This window comes from Microtus oregoni, unplaced genomic scaffold (genome assembly GCF_018167655.1).
Source record: "Microtus oregoni isolate MIOR12 unplaced genomic scaffold, Mior012 000100F_ref0000014, whole genome shotgun sequence".
Taxonomy (NCBI): Eukaryota; Metazoa; Chordata; class Mammalia; order Rodentia; family Cricetidae; genus Microtus; species Microtus oregoni.
In genome coordinates this window covers 2,900,832-2,917,326 of record NW_024544713.1, presented here as the reverse complement: position 1 = coordinate 2,917,326, position 16,495 = coordinate 2,900,832, and the positions used below count along the sequence as shown (strand labels likewise).

Sequence of the window (16,495 nt, the reverse complement as noted above, 5' to 3'; positions counted from 1 at the left end):
CTATAAGAGCTAGTTTTAGGACAGGCTCCAAAGCTACAGCGAAACCCTGTCTCGAAAAATTAGAAAGAAAGAAAGAAAGAAAGAAAGAAAGAAAGGGGAAGGAAAGGAAAGGAAAGGAAAGGAAAGGAAAGGAAAAGAAAGTCCTACCCTGATACAACACCTATGAACTACGGCAATCACCAGCATGGCAACATTGTGGGATAACCATGTTGATATTTGGGGGCTGGCGATCCAAAGATAGTTCAACAAGAACGCATTGCTACACGGCAAACTATGCATAAAGGTATACGAAGTAGCACTATATGTAGGTGGCAATCGGCTGTCTAATTGGACTTAAGGTCCATTCAATAGGAAGAAAATCATGCCCGGTACTGGAAATCTGGCCAGCTTCCTGGGATTAGTGAGATCACGGTCTTGAGAAAAGAATCTATTACCACCACTCTAGTAGACTAGCATAATTCCTTACTACATTCCAATCCTTATATCCACAGACCCGTATAGCTACCACTCATCAATGAAGCCTCTCTTTACTGCAATTGGAGACATCCCAGAAAACGATTGGACACAATGCACTAATCAGTGGATTAGTAGGGAACCCAGCCCCAACAGAAGCATCTACATCACAACTCCTGCATCTATGGCTCAGGGAATACTGAGTTAGAGATGGGTGGAAAGACTAGAAGAACCATAGTTCCTGTCCTGAAATAATGGCTTTGGTCTGCTAGTACCATGCTCCTATGTTTTCACTCACTTAGGTAGTGGCATGGGCACAATCCTCCCCCTATTCTAAGAAAATCACAGTGAGTCTCAGTATTGGGGTCCTGTTCTTGGCCTACACTTCCAGTATCGTCACAGCAGGCAGCATTGCTCCAGCCATCTCTCTGTCTATCTCCAACCACAGTGCTCCCAGCTCCCGGCCACATCTCTGTAGCCTTCTCAATCTTTTTTATTTTCCCCTTTCTACTGTTATTGTTGTCGCCCAGTGTACAGAATGCACCCAATTAGCATTTATTCCAACAAATGAATGTTTATTTAAAAGGATTTATAAAATCATAACACTTACTTTAAAAAGACAGAGGCATCTTTGATGTTTGGAACACATATTATTGTGACTCAAAGTCAAAAGTTAAAAAAAAGAAACAAAAATTGATAAACATCTCCCTTTTCTCCCAGCCAGGGATAAAGACCTGGAGCTATATCTTTTTAGTCAGTCAGCCCTGATTTTATTCCATAGGTCTAAGAGTAACATGACTAGGAGGCTTAGCTTTGATAAAGACGTCAGCTGTGGGGCTTGAAGAACTTAGTGCCCTTGGTTGGGGGAGAAAGGTCACCTACACAACCCACAGGAAAAGAATAACCAATAACTTCCTTAACCAAGGCTACCTTAGAGAAGACAGACTCAAAGGGAGGGAAGAATGGAAAACAAAGTCATACCCACTTACATGTATAAAATGATTGGCATTCATATAATACCATATTCACTTTTATCCTCCCAGTGATAGTGATGGTAATTGGGCAGGTATTACAGTGATGTTTTTTAAACAAAATACAAAGCTAAAGTCAGCTCCTGGATTCTCAATCCAAGACAATTCCTATACCATAGCCATCAGACCTCCTATTTTCAGCAGTGAACAGGGTGAGGCTTGTAGCATGGGTCTGACTCCCTAATTTCACTGCAGCGAATGCCTACTGATTTGCAAAGAACAAAAAAAGTATAGAGGGAAAGACCTACAGATCTTGGGATCTCCAGATGCCCAGTCTGGTATGTAAAAACTTGAGTATACTTGGAAGACTTGGATGGAACCATGGCAAAACACAGAGCCTCACACATTACTATAAGAAAGAACACCTGTCTAAGTTACTCCTGAGCTCTAATGGTGAACTAAATACTGGGGAGATACACAGATTCAGCCCATTGGGAAGTCTGGCAAAAATAAAGTAGTTGTCCTTTCAGAACCTAAGGCAAAAAGAGAGGGAAGGACATCATTGAGGCCTTTTCTTAAAGTAAGATATGGACCTCCTCCAGTCCGTACACCCTGCAGCCCAATAGGCTCCAGTCCTTGGGAGCAAGAGAAAGAGTCCATCAGGGCCTTTACCCCTCAGTCACCTCCAAACCAGCACAGTAGTTGAGATGTGAGAGGGAGAGAAGGGGTCATGAGACCCAGTCATTAGCACCCAAACCACAGCTGTTCTTGAACCTGATATCCCAAGAGCAGAAAGAAAGAAGAGCAAAGAGAGAGAGGTGTTCTTCTTCCAGAAAATTAAATAGAAGACTCAAGAGGAGAAGGAAGGGGTATTTTTTAGAAAATCAGGACATCTATCACTCTGGCCAATGGGAGGATTTATGATCAACAAAGGTCTAGCCCTTCACCTTCTCTTCATTCATCTTGCTTCCGTTTTGGCTTTTTGGGGTTCCGTGACCGACTCTTGGCTTTGCAAAGAGGACATATAGGTGCATTTCGATGAATCTGTTGATGACATGACAAGCAGGCCTGAAGGGGGTAGACAGAATAAATAAAGTTAGTGTAGTCAGATTATTCTAAGCAATGGTTCAGACTGCAGCTACTCAGGGGCCCAGAAAATAATTACAATTTTCCATTTGGAAGGAACAGTTATCAGTAAGATTCAGGTAGGTACCAGTGTTCTTGGAGACCACAGAACATAGGAGCGAAAGATATAACATAGAGAGAGGTGTATAAAACCTGCATGTAAAACTTGGAAATAAAATAAGAACCTTATATTTATGCAGCAATATATCAGAACATTATCTCTAACCAGCTCTCCCATGTACTATCGATTTGTCTTGGACGAGATGGATTAGCAAGCATTTTTCTATAGTGACCAAGGTAGTGAATATTTAGACTTTAAAGGGTATTTTTAATTAAAATTGGGTGGTGTTTGTGTGTGTGTGTGTGTGTGTATGTGTGTGTGTGTGTGTGTGTGTGTGTGAGAGAGAGAGAGAGAGAGAGAGAGAGAGAGAGAGAGACGAAATGAAGAGATGTGTGTGCATGTACCACAGAACATGTGTGGAGGTCTGAGGACAACTTTGCAGTTCTCTCCTAGAACAGCTTTTGGGAATTGGTTCTTTCCTTCTACCATGGGATGCTGGGATCAAACTCAGTTCATAACATTCACATGGTATTTCTACATCCTGAGTCATGGGGTGGCCCATAAATATATTAGACTTTTCACATTAAGTGGTTTGTTGCAATTATTCAACTCTGTTAAGATCTAACACACAAGCTGGACGTAGTGGCGCACGCCTTTAATCCCAGCACTCAGGAGGCTGAGGCAGGCAGATCTCTGAGTTCCAAGTCAGCTTGGTCTACAGCGTGAATTGCAGGACAGACAGAGCTATGCAGAGAAACCCTGTCTCAAACCAAACCAAAAAAAAAAATACAACACACAAATCACCTGGCATGTGTGTGCACCAGTAAATTGCCAATGAAAGCATATAACAAGGCAGACTCTACCTGTAGGCTATGGTCTACTGGGAAGCCACTCTAGTAAAACGTCTGCTTGACTAGTTACTATTGACCCAATTCTGTGATGCTTCACTGGAAACCCATAAACAGTTTTGACCTAGTAGAAATGCAAATTAATTTTAGTGGGAAGGAAAGGTAATCCTAAAGGTATTACGTTTATGTCTCTAGAAGACATAAAACTTCCAAATTTATTTCAGTGTTCTTTCCAACCATGTAAACATCTGTTCGCCAAATGCACTAAGAACCTGCCTTGTGATCCTACTGAATCCCTCACTAATGAGATATGTTCACTATGTATTTGTATAAGAATTTCCTTTCTAACCTTTAGAAATTTCTATTTTACTAGGGCCTGCCAGGCTTCTTGTACTCTAATCTCTCCATGCAGCAACATGGATTTAACATAGCATCCCATCCTCTGTGTACCAATCAAACATTGTTTAAGTAAGATCTAAAATAAATCAGACCACAACCTCAAGCGGCATCTCGTCAGCCTCCCATTGCAGGACACTTTGCTTCCTCTGTGGTCCAGTCTAGCTTACCCACCTTCATAGGCGGAGGCTGCTGTCTGAAGGTGGCTGTCTGCTGTGTGTCCTGCTTCCTAGCCACTTGGAGCTGTTGGGCAGCAGCAGCTGCAGCAGCGAGGGATTCAGGTATGGGAGGTTCTTGAGGCTCTGTCTGCCATTCCGCTTTCTGCTTCTCAAAGTAACTTTGGGGATGAAAAGACACTGGCTGGATCACTCTGAAAGCAAGAAGAACCTTGCCCCTCTATGCTAAGGAACCAAAAATTGTACTAGGATCTTCTCTAGAATGGCACTACCCTCCCTATAGCACATGGGTCCTTCCCCCTAGTACTAGGCACATGATCAGTAGGAAAATAGACACTTTTCTTCTTAACTCTGATAGATGCAGATGATCAAGAAATCTTAGGGCTAGCAAGATATTTAGACCCATTGTCTATTTGATGGTCACTTGCAATATTAAGACCAAGCATTCCCAAGCCTAGATTTATATCCTTCTAGGAATAGGAAGCTCACTGCTTCTACAGGAATCCAGTTGTAACTTTAGGATATACTCCCTCCTATTGGGCTGAACTCTGTCTTTAAAATGAGCCTAGTTTTTAACTCTGGGTCTTGAGATTAAAGAACAGGCCATATCCTGGAAAAAATGGAAGCACATCCTTTTTGTATACTCCTCTAGACCTTAACTTGGAAAGTGACATTTTAAAATTCATAGGTAAGTTATTTTAAATGTTATATTAAATTTATTTATTTGTGCATGTGTATGTACAGGCAGGCACATGACGCTACCATGTCATAGGACACAAGTCATAGGGCAGCCTGCAGGCGTTCATCCTTTCCTTTCACCGCATGGGTCCCAGGAACTGAACTCAGGTCCCCAGGGCTGGTGGAAAGCCATTTTACTCCTTGAGCTATCATGCCAGTGCATAGGTAAAATTATTACATTGTCAAAAACTGCACAAAGCATTTTTAAAGAGTCACCCATTAAACTTCATCTCCTCATTGCTCTTTATGTCAGCAGAGACTTGAAGAAGGTCATGCAAAGAATTAGTCACCAGCAGGCCTAAGAATAGGACTAGACTATATACTCGGACTTTCGAGCCATGTAAATATCCATGTCCATCTGTGTGGCCTCCCCCTCTCCCCTCCCTTCTGTTACATTGTGTTATTTTGGGGTCAGAGGGCAGGCAGCTTACTCCAATGAGAGTTTCTCTTCCTCTTCACACAAGTCAGGAAGCCTCTGCAATCCCAATGTCATGCGCAGGGCATCCACATGCTCCTTCAGCGGCTTATACTCATCATGAAGCCTCCGGGTGGACTCTAGCAACTTGTTTAAGTCATTTTCAGACTGTTTAATGGTGTTTTCCATCTGGAAAATAGAGCAGGGTAGAAACAGAAAAGATCCCAAAGTTCTCAAAGACGTTTTAGAACTGAACACATAATAGCACAGACTCCAGAGGGAAACCAATCTATGTTCAAGTTTACTATGTCTTTTCTGCATGGCGGATCACGCCTCGGTTTCTTCATCACTATGATAGTGAAAGTTTAATAGTGCACACCCCATGCAGTCTTAGTAAAGGTTCGATGATTGAATTCATGTGAACGGAGTAACAGCTCATAAACTCGTGGTCAAATTACTCAAATTACTAACACCTCCACACTGCAGTTGCCTTTAAAGATCATCTAGCTCACCTCACCTGGATTGCAGTCTACTGTAGAGGTCAGTGAGCTGAAAGAAGCTTCAGCTTTCACGGAGATCCTTATGAACAAAACCAACACAGAAACGGAAGACTTAACGTCTTCCAAGCCAGTTACATTTTTCCTAGGTCAACTGTTTTCAAACTGGTCGCCACACTTCCACCCACCACCCCATCCACACGCCCTGCAGGCAGCTGCAGCGGCAGCATTAGCATTTAGGAACTAAGAATTGCATATTCTCAATCCCTTACCTAACATATGCAACTAGAAACTCTGGAGTAAAGTTCAACAACTTGGGCTCTAATGGGCCCTCCAGCTGACCCTCATGCTCTAGTCTGAGATCTACCGGCCTGGATTCTCAACCCCTCTATCGAAAAAAAAAATGTGATTCTTTCTATTGATTCTACATCATCAGTTCCCTCCAGGAGACCCAGAATCTTATGCTCTCTAACACATAAGACCCCAAGGATCTTACACAGCCTCATTTATGTATTTTTAAGGATTCTAGGCCTGACAACATTCTGAAAAGTAGTAATCCCCCAGAAATGAGTTTGCCAAGAAGAGAAACTTAGCTCCATCAAAAACGAATTTTAGAAAAAGATGTCATAGGCTCTAAGGAGTGGAAAGGATCTCACAGGTGAACCCTTTCCACTTCCTGATAAAGGAATACCCAGTAAAGAAGCCTAGACTATTAGCGAGTAACTCCAAACAAGGGAACTTGTCAGCTTGGCAATTTAGTCACAGTATTCTAAAAGTTTCCAAATGGCCGTCAAATGAGAGAGCCCCACTTTGGTAAGCAGAAAGAGAGGATGGATTTGGTCTTATTGGGAGCTTTTGAGCATTTTCTGCTACCCTCAAGGGGCAGGCATCTAGTCCACTTTTCCTTGGCTACTTCCTGAGCTGCAGAATTCCAGAATGTGAACATGTCAGAACGGACTGAGCCCTCGAAGGTCAGTTGGCCTTTCATAATACAGGGAGAAAATACGATGCTCAGAAATAAAGGACTTGTCCATTGTTGTTAGTCAGTGACATAATCAGAGCTGGCCTCAGAACTTCTGGAATTTTCTACTCCATAGCCCTCTCCTCTGAGCTAAGTAGCCACAGTGACATCTAAATGAAAGGTAACAACATCCTCTATTTGCTCATCCTTAACGAGCCCAGAGACAGGCAGCCAGCCAGCCACGTACCACATTGATATCAGCATGGATCAGTCGGAGTTCCTCCACGTGCGCCATCTTCTCCTGCAGCAGGAGATCCATCTCCTGTTTGTATTCCTTCAGGTGCCTCTCTTCTGACTCCAGTGCCTCAAACTCAGCCTTCAAACGGGCCTTGATCTTTTCCATCTGCAGAGTCTTGTTCCTGAAATTTCTCAAGAGCAGGAAACAGGCCAGTAGGAGGATGGAGGAAGACAGAAATGGAAAGCAGAGTTAGGCCTTTCCTTCTAAGCTATCTTTCTAACCCTCGCTTTCACAGACAAGAGAAGATCAGAGCCATCTCAGAAAGAGTTAGTGTTATAGGGAAGTCACTTGTTGGTTCCTGGCTGCTCAGCCCTGAAATAATCACACAAAAACTGTATTATTTAAATCTCTGCTTGGCCCATTAGCTCTAGTTTCTTTTTTTTCACTGATATATGAAAAATTCTTTATTTAGCAGATGCTTGCCAATGTTTGGACTTAATCAAAGAATGCTTGTTTTGTGGTTACTGAATAAGAAAAATAACAATATAAAAATCACAGTAATAATTTATAGTATTAAATCTTTGTGTTATAGTTATCTAAATTACTGGTGGTGTTGAACTCTTTTTCCTCTTTGGTATTTGAAAGTTAAAACACATTGCTATTGTTGACATAGGGCACACTCTCCAAGATGGAAACCGGAAATTCCTCTCTAGTATCTCAGATCCTACCACTTGACTACTGGGCTCAGGGGATGTTAATTATCCTTTACATGGGATGTAAATATGCCTCCCTCCTGCTCATGATATCTTGGGCAGTTTGTCTAATCAACCTGTGCCCCATCTTTCTCATTTATAAATCGAGGACATGAAAGAACACACTTGTGGCTAATCTGGAGCTCAAACGAGTTATCGCATAAAGGTACTCTAAACGAATGCCAATTTAAACCAACTAGGAGAACTCAGTTCTCATTAAAATTTACCATCTGGGAATAATCTCCAAGACCTTTCATCAGGGAAGTAACCGATGGTTATTGGGGCAGGTGAATAATTAGAAACTTTAGCTCTAGCTTCTTATTGGCTAACTCTTACATCTTAATTTAACTCATCTCTATTAATCTGTGCACCACAATGAGGTTGTGGCCTACCAGCAAAGGTTCTGTGCATGTCTTCAGCTGCGGCTCCATTGCTTCTCCTCCGACTCTGCCTTCCTTCCCCTAGCGTTCAGTTTAGTTTTCCCTGCCTAGCTCTGTTCTACCCTATCAGGCAAAGCCAGTTTCTTTATTAAGCAATGGCATTCACAGCATAAAGAGGGGAATCCCACATCAAGCTAGGAGATTCTTTTTAAACAGAAAAACTCCGTGAGTTGCAAGTGAGATAAATTTTATTGCCTCGGGATGTTTGCAAAGGGCAGTGCAGGTTCCAGCTGCGGGACTGAGTTAAAGGAGAACACTAATGGTTTTTAGTGGATATGGGCCAGAGATGCCTCTCATTGCAAATAAGAGTCTCCCACCACAAAGCACTCCTAGCAAAGGTAGCCAGAGCTAGCAACAGTGACCTGAGAAATTCTAAAGAGGCAATGTCCAATGAACTTTCTGCACCGACCAGAATGCTCTGTGTGTGTGCTTTCCAAAGCAATAGCACACATATCCTGTTGGGCACATGAAATGTGGCTACTATGACTAAGGGACTGATTTATAAATTATATTTGATTTTAATGAATTTATCTTTAAACGTGTGGCTGATGGTGCTCATACCATATAGCATGGCTGGCTCATATAAAAATTGCCCCTTGCACTGCTTATGTCAGGAACATTGGCACAGTGGTGCAAAAGTAACTGCAATACTTGCATGTTACACACTACACTACATTACCTTTGAGTCAAGTTGTCAGGCGTATGAAGAACTCTTGATGTAGCTATTGACCTTTCTTATAGAGGAACAATACTTGGTTTTATTGAAAAAATATTCATTTAGACCCCTTCCTGCCTAGACCTCTATTCTCAACCTCTTCTATATTATATACAGAACATCTGGACTCTGCCTGCTTCTATCCCAGTTGTAGAGATGGGAAACTGATAATTAGAGTAGTATCATATGTTGATTCATGTAGCCAGCGGAGTGAGTATTAGGTCAAGAACCCATTTGTATGAGCAGAGACACATCATGAAAGAACATGTACTTTAAACTCATACTTGGGTATATGTGCTGGTTCTGCACTTTACTAGATATTTGCCTTTGAATAATATTAACATTTAAGTTTACATTTAACTATATTTAATAAGTATGCACTAAGAAGCAAATGCACACACATACACAAATATTTATTGAACACTTGTCCTCCTCAGTCAAGAGCGACAAGGGAAAGCAGTTCAGGAAGTGAGGCTGGCATGAACAAAGGCCCCAGAGCAGAAAGACACAACCCATGAAAGGAATAACTGAAGACAGATTAGCAGGGCTGGATCCGAAAGAGGGGGATGGGCCTAGATGAATCCAGGGGTTTTGGTAAAGTTCAACACACAGCTGAGATGCTGGCATGAGTCAAATCTTTCACCCTCTGCTGAAAAGAGATTTTTCAATTTTTAAATATCAAGAAAGTGACATTATGTGATTCCTTCGTACTCTCAGCTTTGACTTCCTCAGTACTAACAGGGAAATAATACCACCTACCTCCCATGCCATGTGGTAGGAATTAAGTGAGTTAATGCATGTAAAGTTCCCAAGCTCCGTGGCCCATGATGAGCAATCAACAAATGATTGTGTACTCCCCAACTCTGCCCTATAGTTCAGCCATGATTATCTCCTTCACCCCAGCGCTCCAGACATTGGAACAAAGAACTTACCAGTACTACATGTGTGCTGTAAGGCATAATGCTGGTTACTGAGATTGGAAGAGCTTCATTAGCATATGCCATTTTGTAAGTAGAATATGAATAATGGCCTATTAAGTAGCAAAGAAAAGCCTTCAATTAACTAAGGAGAACAACAAGATCATCATCCTCCAGATCCTCTCTTCACTTTGAGACTCATGACATGGTGAAATTCTCACTGCTAGGGACCTACCAGTCAGTCCACATAGGGCAGAGATACAGGTAACCTGCCTGTGCACCCAAGCACAGTCCTTGCCTGGTCAAATTGTGGATGCTTTTCTGGGGTTGTGACCTTCTCTTGACCCTTCTTTCTCCTTGGACCTACAAGACACTGAAACCCTCGCTGCAAGGAACTCTCTATCTAGCCCATACAGAGGGAAGACATGGGTAACCTATCTTTACTCGCTGGTACAGAGCCTCCCAACTCAGGTAGCCCTGCAGCTGCTTGCCAAGGATCAGGACTTCCTCCTGACCCTCTTCCTCCTTTTAGGACCCACCATCCCCCAGACATTCCCTGCCAGGGACCCTCTAGCCTGTCTGTGTGCTATAGAAACACGGGTAACATACCTATACTTGCTGGCTTAACCCCTTTCAATTCCAGTTGCCCCTATGGATATTTGGTCCTGAACCATACTTCAGGGCCAGACAGACCCATACATCCTGTGTTATGGTCCAGCCTTCTGAGTATGCCTGGCCCTCCTGTGCCTGAACTCTTCTCAATTTCCAGGCTCAACCTAGAGCCCACAACCAGGGTCTGGGCACAGGTTGGTGTGACCCACCTGCACATTATTTTTAACTGCCAGCTTGTACTGAGTAGCAAATCCTGTGTACTAGCCAAGCCTTCTGTGTCCACATCAAACATACAACCAAAACAAGAAGCCCATGTGCCCGGGTCTCACTGCAAAATAATATGAAAGTTCAAAGACAGTATACACTGTCCATTCCCCCTCACCCCCCCCCAATCCACCTGTCCTACATAAATTGTATGTAAGAACAATTACTCAGATTAATTCCAGGATACAGAACTTTAAAAAAACACCATAAATATTATCAAAGAATTCAGAGTTTAAGGAAAACAGAAACAAACAGTTCAGTGTAAAAATTTAGAGAGAATTAACTCAAAGAAATAAAGGCGTAAGTGTTACCCAAGAAAAGACAAACACAAGGCTGAATAAAATAACCAAGATAATGCCGGATTAGAAAATGCAGCTCAATAAGGAGATAAAAAGATTGAAGAGCACTCAACATAAAATGGAGATGGGATTTAAAAAGTGAACAGCACAACGAGGACACTCAAGGGAAAGTCTTACAAATAGAATGGGAGCCAGAACAGTCATGAGCAATTCAGGGAGATTGCCACTCTAGATCTCAAGATGTCAGCATCAGAGCCAAGATAAGAATAACATGGTTGTGTCACAAAACGGATATGCATACTATTGGAACAAAATAAAGATCTGAACACAAGTGCACATAGCTACAGCCATTTGACATTCAAGAAAAGATGCTAAAATGATACAATGGGCAAAATAAAAGCATGCTGCCTCTGTCTCTGTAGGTTCATCTGTGCATAAGGCCCACTGTGTTTAGAAGGTCTTGTGTCACAATGGCCTCCATCCCCTCTGGATTTGAAACTCTTCCTGCCTCCTATTCCACAGGGTTCCATGAGCTCTAAGAGGAGGGGTTTGTTGGAGGCACCCTGTTCAGGGCTGAGAGTTCCAAGGGCTCTCATTCTTTGCATAATATTTGAAAGTGCGCGTCCTGGGAGGGGTTGGAGTACATGGGAGGAGCTTATGGGAGGAACAGGAAGGAGGAAAGTGATGTATTATAATTTAAAATCTATTCAAAAATGTGAGCTTCATTGATGCTTTTACTGACAAAACAAATCATTTCTGTGGAAAGTAGCCTTAAAAAATGACATGTCGAACACTTACCCTATTTTATTCCTAAAATAGAAGTCACTAAGTTGTATTAAACTCTGTTCTACTACATTTCAAGTCATGGCAATCTGCTTTATTCTCAGCTGCCTTCAGACATGTTGAGCATGCCCAGTCCTGTCAGGGTTTTGAGAGTGATGGTATTTGAGCGACTACCTTGAGTAGCTCTCTGAAAAATAACATGCTAGACATATGTTCCAACTTTTTCCCTTCCCAATGAGAATCTGAGAGTTGGAATTTTTTCTCTTGTTCCATACTCAGTGAGGGTATCGGGTGGGAGATTATCCTATTTGTCTTATTTTCAACGGTCCCTCCACCTGATAATCTTTAATACCAGTGTTCAGACTCAGGGAAGCTGTAACTTAATTCCACATACCCAGCCTCACCTCACCCCCACAAATCCATATGTTTGACATATATTTAGTCTTTTTTTCTCTCTCTCTCCAGGAAGAATCTAGCAATTGAGTTTTGTTCTGATTGTACTGTGCTGAGCTGGGCAAAGATATCATGGCGAGTAAGTACTGCAGCCTTTCATGTTGGCATCAGTATGGCTGGTCATGCTTGCTGAGATGCAGGAGTCTATTAGTTGGTTTCTGGATTTCTCTTTGAGGAAATTAGACTATGTATTATTGTTGAATTTGGTATCCCCAAATTCAACCTTCTTTTCTACCATCTTGTTCACATAAAGACTCTCCATTTTATTGTTTTATTTTAATTCCTTTTGCCCAGAGATCTAGATCTGTGATGATATAAATTTTAGATCATTTGTCATGATCCACAGATGCCTATGAGTCTAGGTTCTTCCACCCCTATTTTTTATTTTCTTGTTAAAATCAAGTAAATTATACCTAAATTCTGTCCTCAACTTTGATAACTATGTTATTTATGTGCACTCTACTTTGAGTACATATAGCTATTTAAAAGACACATGCTTGAGATGAGAAGTCATTTTTATTGCACCTTAAACATCTTGTCTACTATTTGGGTAACTCTTAATCCTATTTAAGTCATTGATTTTATCAGGCAATCATCCTTTTAGTTAAGCATATAGGCTATGAACTGCTTTATTTTTTATTTCAAATTTTTTCATACAATACACTTTAATTGTATTCTTTCACCTCCTCCAACTCCTCCCAGATAACCCCAACTTCCCTTCTCACCAAACTTCATGCCCCTCTCTCTTCCTTTCTCAAAACAATAACAAGTACAAAACAAAAATAAACGCCTAATGAAATAAAAATAAACAAAAACCCCTACAAGACAAGCATAACAAAATAAAACAAAAAGCATGCAGAAAAATATGAAGTCCATTTTGTGTTGGCCAACACTCCTGGTCATGGGACCTGCTCTGAAGTATGTTGTTATACCCAGTGATAACTCCAATGAAGAAAAGGGATTTTTCCTCTCCCAGCAGATACCAATTGCCAATAGCTTCTTGGTTAGAGGTGGGATTTCGTCCCACTCCCCTTCTCAATGCTGCAGTTTTGATTGGTTTGAATTGCTCAGGCCTTGTGTGTGCTATCATGGTGTCTGTGAGTTGTTGCACACATCAGGCCCCTTGTGCATGGGTGACACTGTTTCCTTGCAGTAGTTCACCACCTCTGACAGCTTAAAATCTTTCCACCTTTTCTTCCACTTAGATCTCTAAGCCTTGAGGGGAGGGGTTTGATAAAGACATTCCAGTTTGGCCTCCGTTCTCCAAAGTCTCTCCCTATGTATGTGTTGCTCAGTTGTAGGTCTCTGTTTTAATTAAAAGCTATTGCAAGAAGAAGCTTCTCTGATGAGGGTTGAGCAAGGATCTAATCTATGGCTATAACAATATACCATTAGGAATCATTTTATTGCTACGTCCCTTTAGCAGAATAGTAGTAGGTTTTTCCCGAGGCTTATGACCTATCTAGTCTCATGTCCTTGAACACTTCACCCGCATCAGGTATGGGTTCTATATCATGAGGTAGGGCCTTAATTCTAATAAAAAGTAGTTGGTTGTTCTCACAAGCTTTGTGCCATGATTGCATCAGTATATCGTATAGGCCCGTCTCCGTTGTAGGTCACAGGGTTTTTACTTGGTGAAATTTACCATTACTTTTCTTCTCTGGTAATATGCAAAGTACCTTTGAGTACCATAAATGCTAGTAAGTAGGAGTGAAGCTTCCAATTGGAGACTAGTTTGATTTTTTTCATGTTAGACAATATCAGTAAGTTGTGTCTTCAGCAGTATGGCATTCTGACAGATGTCTTAGTTCTTATACTCAGTTTTGAAACCCCATAAGAGGTATTTTACATCATTATAGATACCCTTCCTACCTATACACTTTGGACTCTGACACTTGAGTGATGCACTATAAATTCACTTTTCACCTTACAAGCCACTGAGACTCAATGAAAAGCTGCCATAGCCACCCTTTCTACTCTGAACACCTTTTATGCTGTTGCTTTATGCCTTTTAATGGCTTTGGTAGTAAATTTAGTGCTAAATTGTTTGAGAACTTAGGTAGGTTAGCTTTATTTACATAGTTCTGGATGTTTGCCAAGGAAAATACTTTCAGAGAAACTGAAGATATATGAAAGGGATAATTAGGAAGATTGACATCTAAGCGTGTGCTCTCTCCTTCCCTCCCTCATATAAAAGGACATGAATAGAATCCATATAAGAGGATATAAAAAATGATGGAGTCAGAGGTATGAGATGAACATATAACCAGTGAATTTTAGGAGTGTTCATAATTGAGAGAGTTACTAAAGGTGAGAATAGGTACACATTAAAATGAGATTGGGGGACCTTTGAGTTGACTTAGTCAGTAAAGGCACCACCAATGACTTACCAAGCCTGATGACCTGAGTTTGATCTATGGAACTCACATGGTAAAAGGAAGCAGAGAGCCAACTCCCAAAAGTAATCCTCTGACCTCCACATTGGCATCATGGTCACCATTGTAGATCAAAGGGTTTGTAGCTGGATTACCTACTAATTAACAGAATCTAGTACTACAAACACTAGTCAGTAGAGGTAAAGGTTCTAGGTAGGCACCAGCTTGACTTCTCCATGTTTAATGAGTTATGTAGGTGTTGCCTTTAACAGCTGGATCTTGCCATCATTTTTGTGGAGAGCAATCAATAGCCTTGACAATATCCTGGGTTGTTTTGGGGTTTTCCATGGAGCTCCTTTGGCCAACAACACAATTAGATATAACCCATTTCTTATACTGGAAGTTTCGTTTGATGATGAGTGATGCCTAGTTGGGGCTTTGTGTCTCCCGTTATTTGGTAATTCTATTTATATTTCTTTCATATATGTGCACATTTTAAGAAGCTTAAATAATGGGGGAGGGAAGATTGGGTCAACAGAGAAAATATAAGGAGGGGCAGCTAAAACTAAGGGCAAGTTGAGGCTTGTATGTGATGGTTACTTTTAATTGTCATTTTGATATAACTTAGAATCACCTGGAAAGAGAGTTTCATAGGGGGATTGTGTGGATCAGGTCAGCCTGTGGGCAGGTCCAGGGGTAATTGTTGTAATTACATGAATTCATGTGGGAAGATTTAGTCTACTGTGAGTGGCACCATTCCCTATGGAAGGGTTCCTGAACTGTGTAAGAATATCAGAGAGGGTGAATAATAGTAGGCATGCAGTGCATTCTTTTCTCTCTGCTCTTGAATGTGAATGCGATGTGACTAGCTGTTTGAAGTTTCTGACACCGTGCGTCTCTACTGTAATAGACTACATCTTGGAATTCCAGGCTCAAGTAAACTCCCCCCAAAGTTGGGTTTTCTCAGGGTACTTTTTAATAGCAACCAAATGAAACTAGGCCAGATTTGCTCCCTCTTTCTATTTTTATTTGGATTTTAAGGATTTGTAATGGAATCAGATGTGTGTTAGTAACATGCAGTTTCACATATAAAAATGCCTTTTTAATGAAGAAAAGTGTAGTTTGCAAGCATCTTTGTTAGTCATGTACCTAGTACGTTTTGAGTAGTCATGTAAAGTACAGTTCTAGCATCATCCTTTAACAACTATGCAGATGGCTACGTCCTACCCCCATGTCTACCTCGAGAGACATGTAGTCTCTTAGCTCTCCATCAAGATTTTAGAACATTTTTAAACATTACCTGTTCCCATCCTGCTCGGTTTCCATTGATTGGAGATTCACACTCACACTGCTGATTTATAATGATCCAGGAATGTCTTCAGATGGTATAATTTGCAGCTCTTGTTCTTGGTTTAGTTTTGAATAATGATAGAGAATATTTGCCATACTTCTTCTACTTGATAATAATTTAGTAACTTAAGGATATTCTTTTATTTCCTCCTGAATGTATTGTCTATTCCTGCTGTCTTACGAAGATACTGTAGTGACCGTTAGGTACTCCAGAACCAGACTGCCTACGTTTGAACTTGACCTGACAGTTTATTAGAATCTGAGATTCTGAATGGGTTATGTAGGTTGTACCTTCTTACTGACTTACTTCTCCTGGAAAATGGTGATAATTAATACATGATCTCTTCCTCATTGAGTTATAGAGAATTAAAAGAGCCAATGTATGTACTCTGTTTAGAACAGTGTCTGGCACACCTACTGTCAGCATTAGTGAGACATGCAGCCCTATGATGCGAGCTATAGTGGCCTGAGAGTTCTTCCTAGAAACCTTTATTCGGTCTAAATTCTTAATGTACTATAGAAAAAAAAATCCCTCTAATATTACCTGTGTATATGATTTCCAAACTGTCCACTTGGTATTGGCTAACTAGCTGCAGGACTCGTCCCTGAGGAATACTAGTCCTCTGGCTCTCAGCCCTTATTTGCTTATAGTTCTT

At 41.2% G+C, this 16,495-nt stretch overlaps 1 protein-coding gene across 1 annotated transcript; it reads right to left on the bottom strand.

Moving 5' to 3' along the window:
* Positions 1–1,900: 1,900 nt before the first annotated feature.
* On the bottom strand, positions 1,901–7,056 carry LOC121443136 (zinc finger C4H2 domain-containing protein-like). Its single transcript, XM_041644815.1, has 4 exons — positions 6,889–7,056; positions 5,200–5,372; positions 4,029–4,191; positions 1,901–2,492 (listed from the first exon to the last, which is right to left on the bottom strand). The coding sequence occupies exons 1-4, from the start codon at positions 7,042–7,044 to the stop codon at positions 2,379–2,381; spliced, it is 606 nt and encodes a 201-aa protein (XP_041500749.1). The 5' UTR covers positions 7,045–7,056; the 3' UTR covers positions 1,901–2,378.
* Between the last annotated feature and the right edge of the window lie 9,439 nt (positions 7,057–16,495).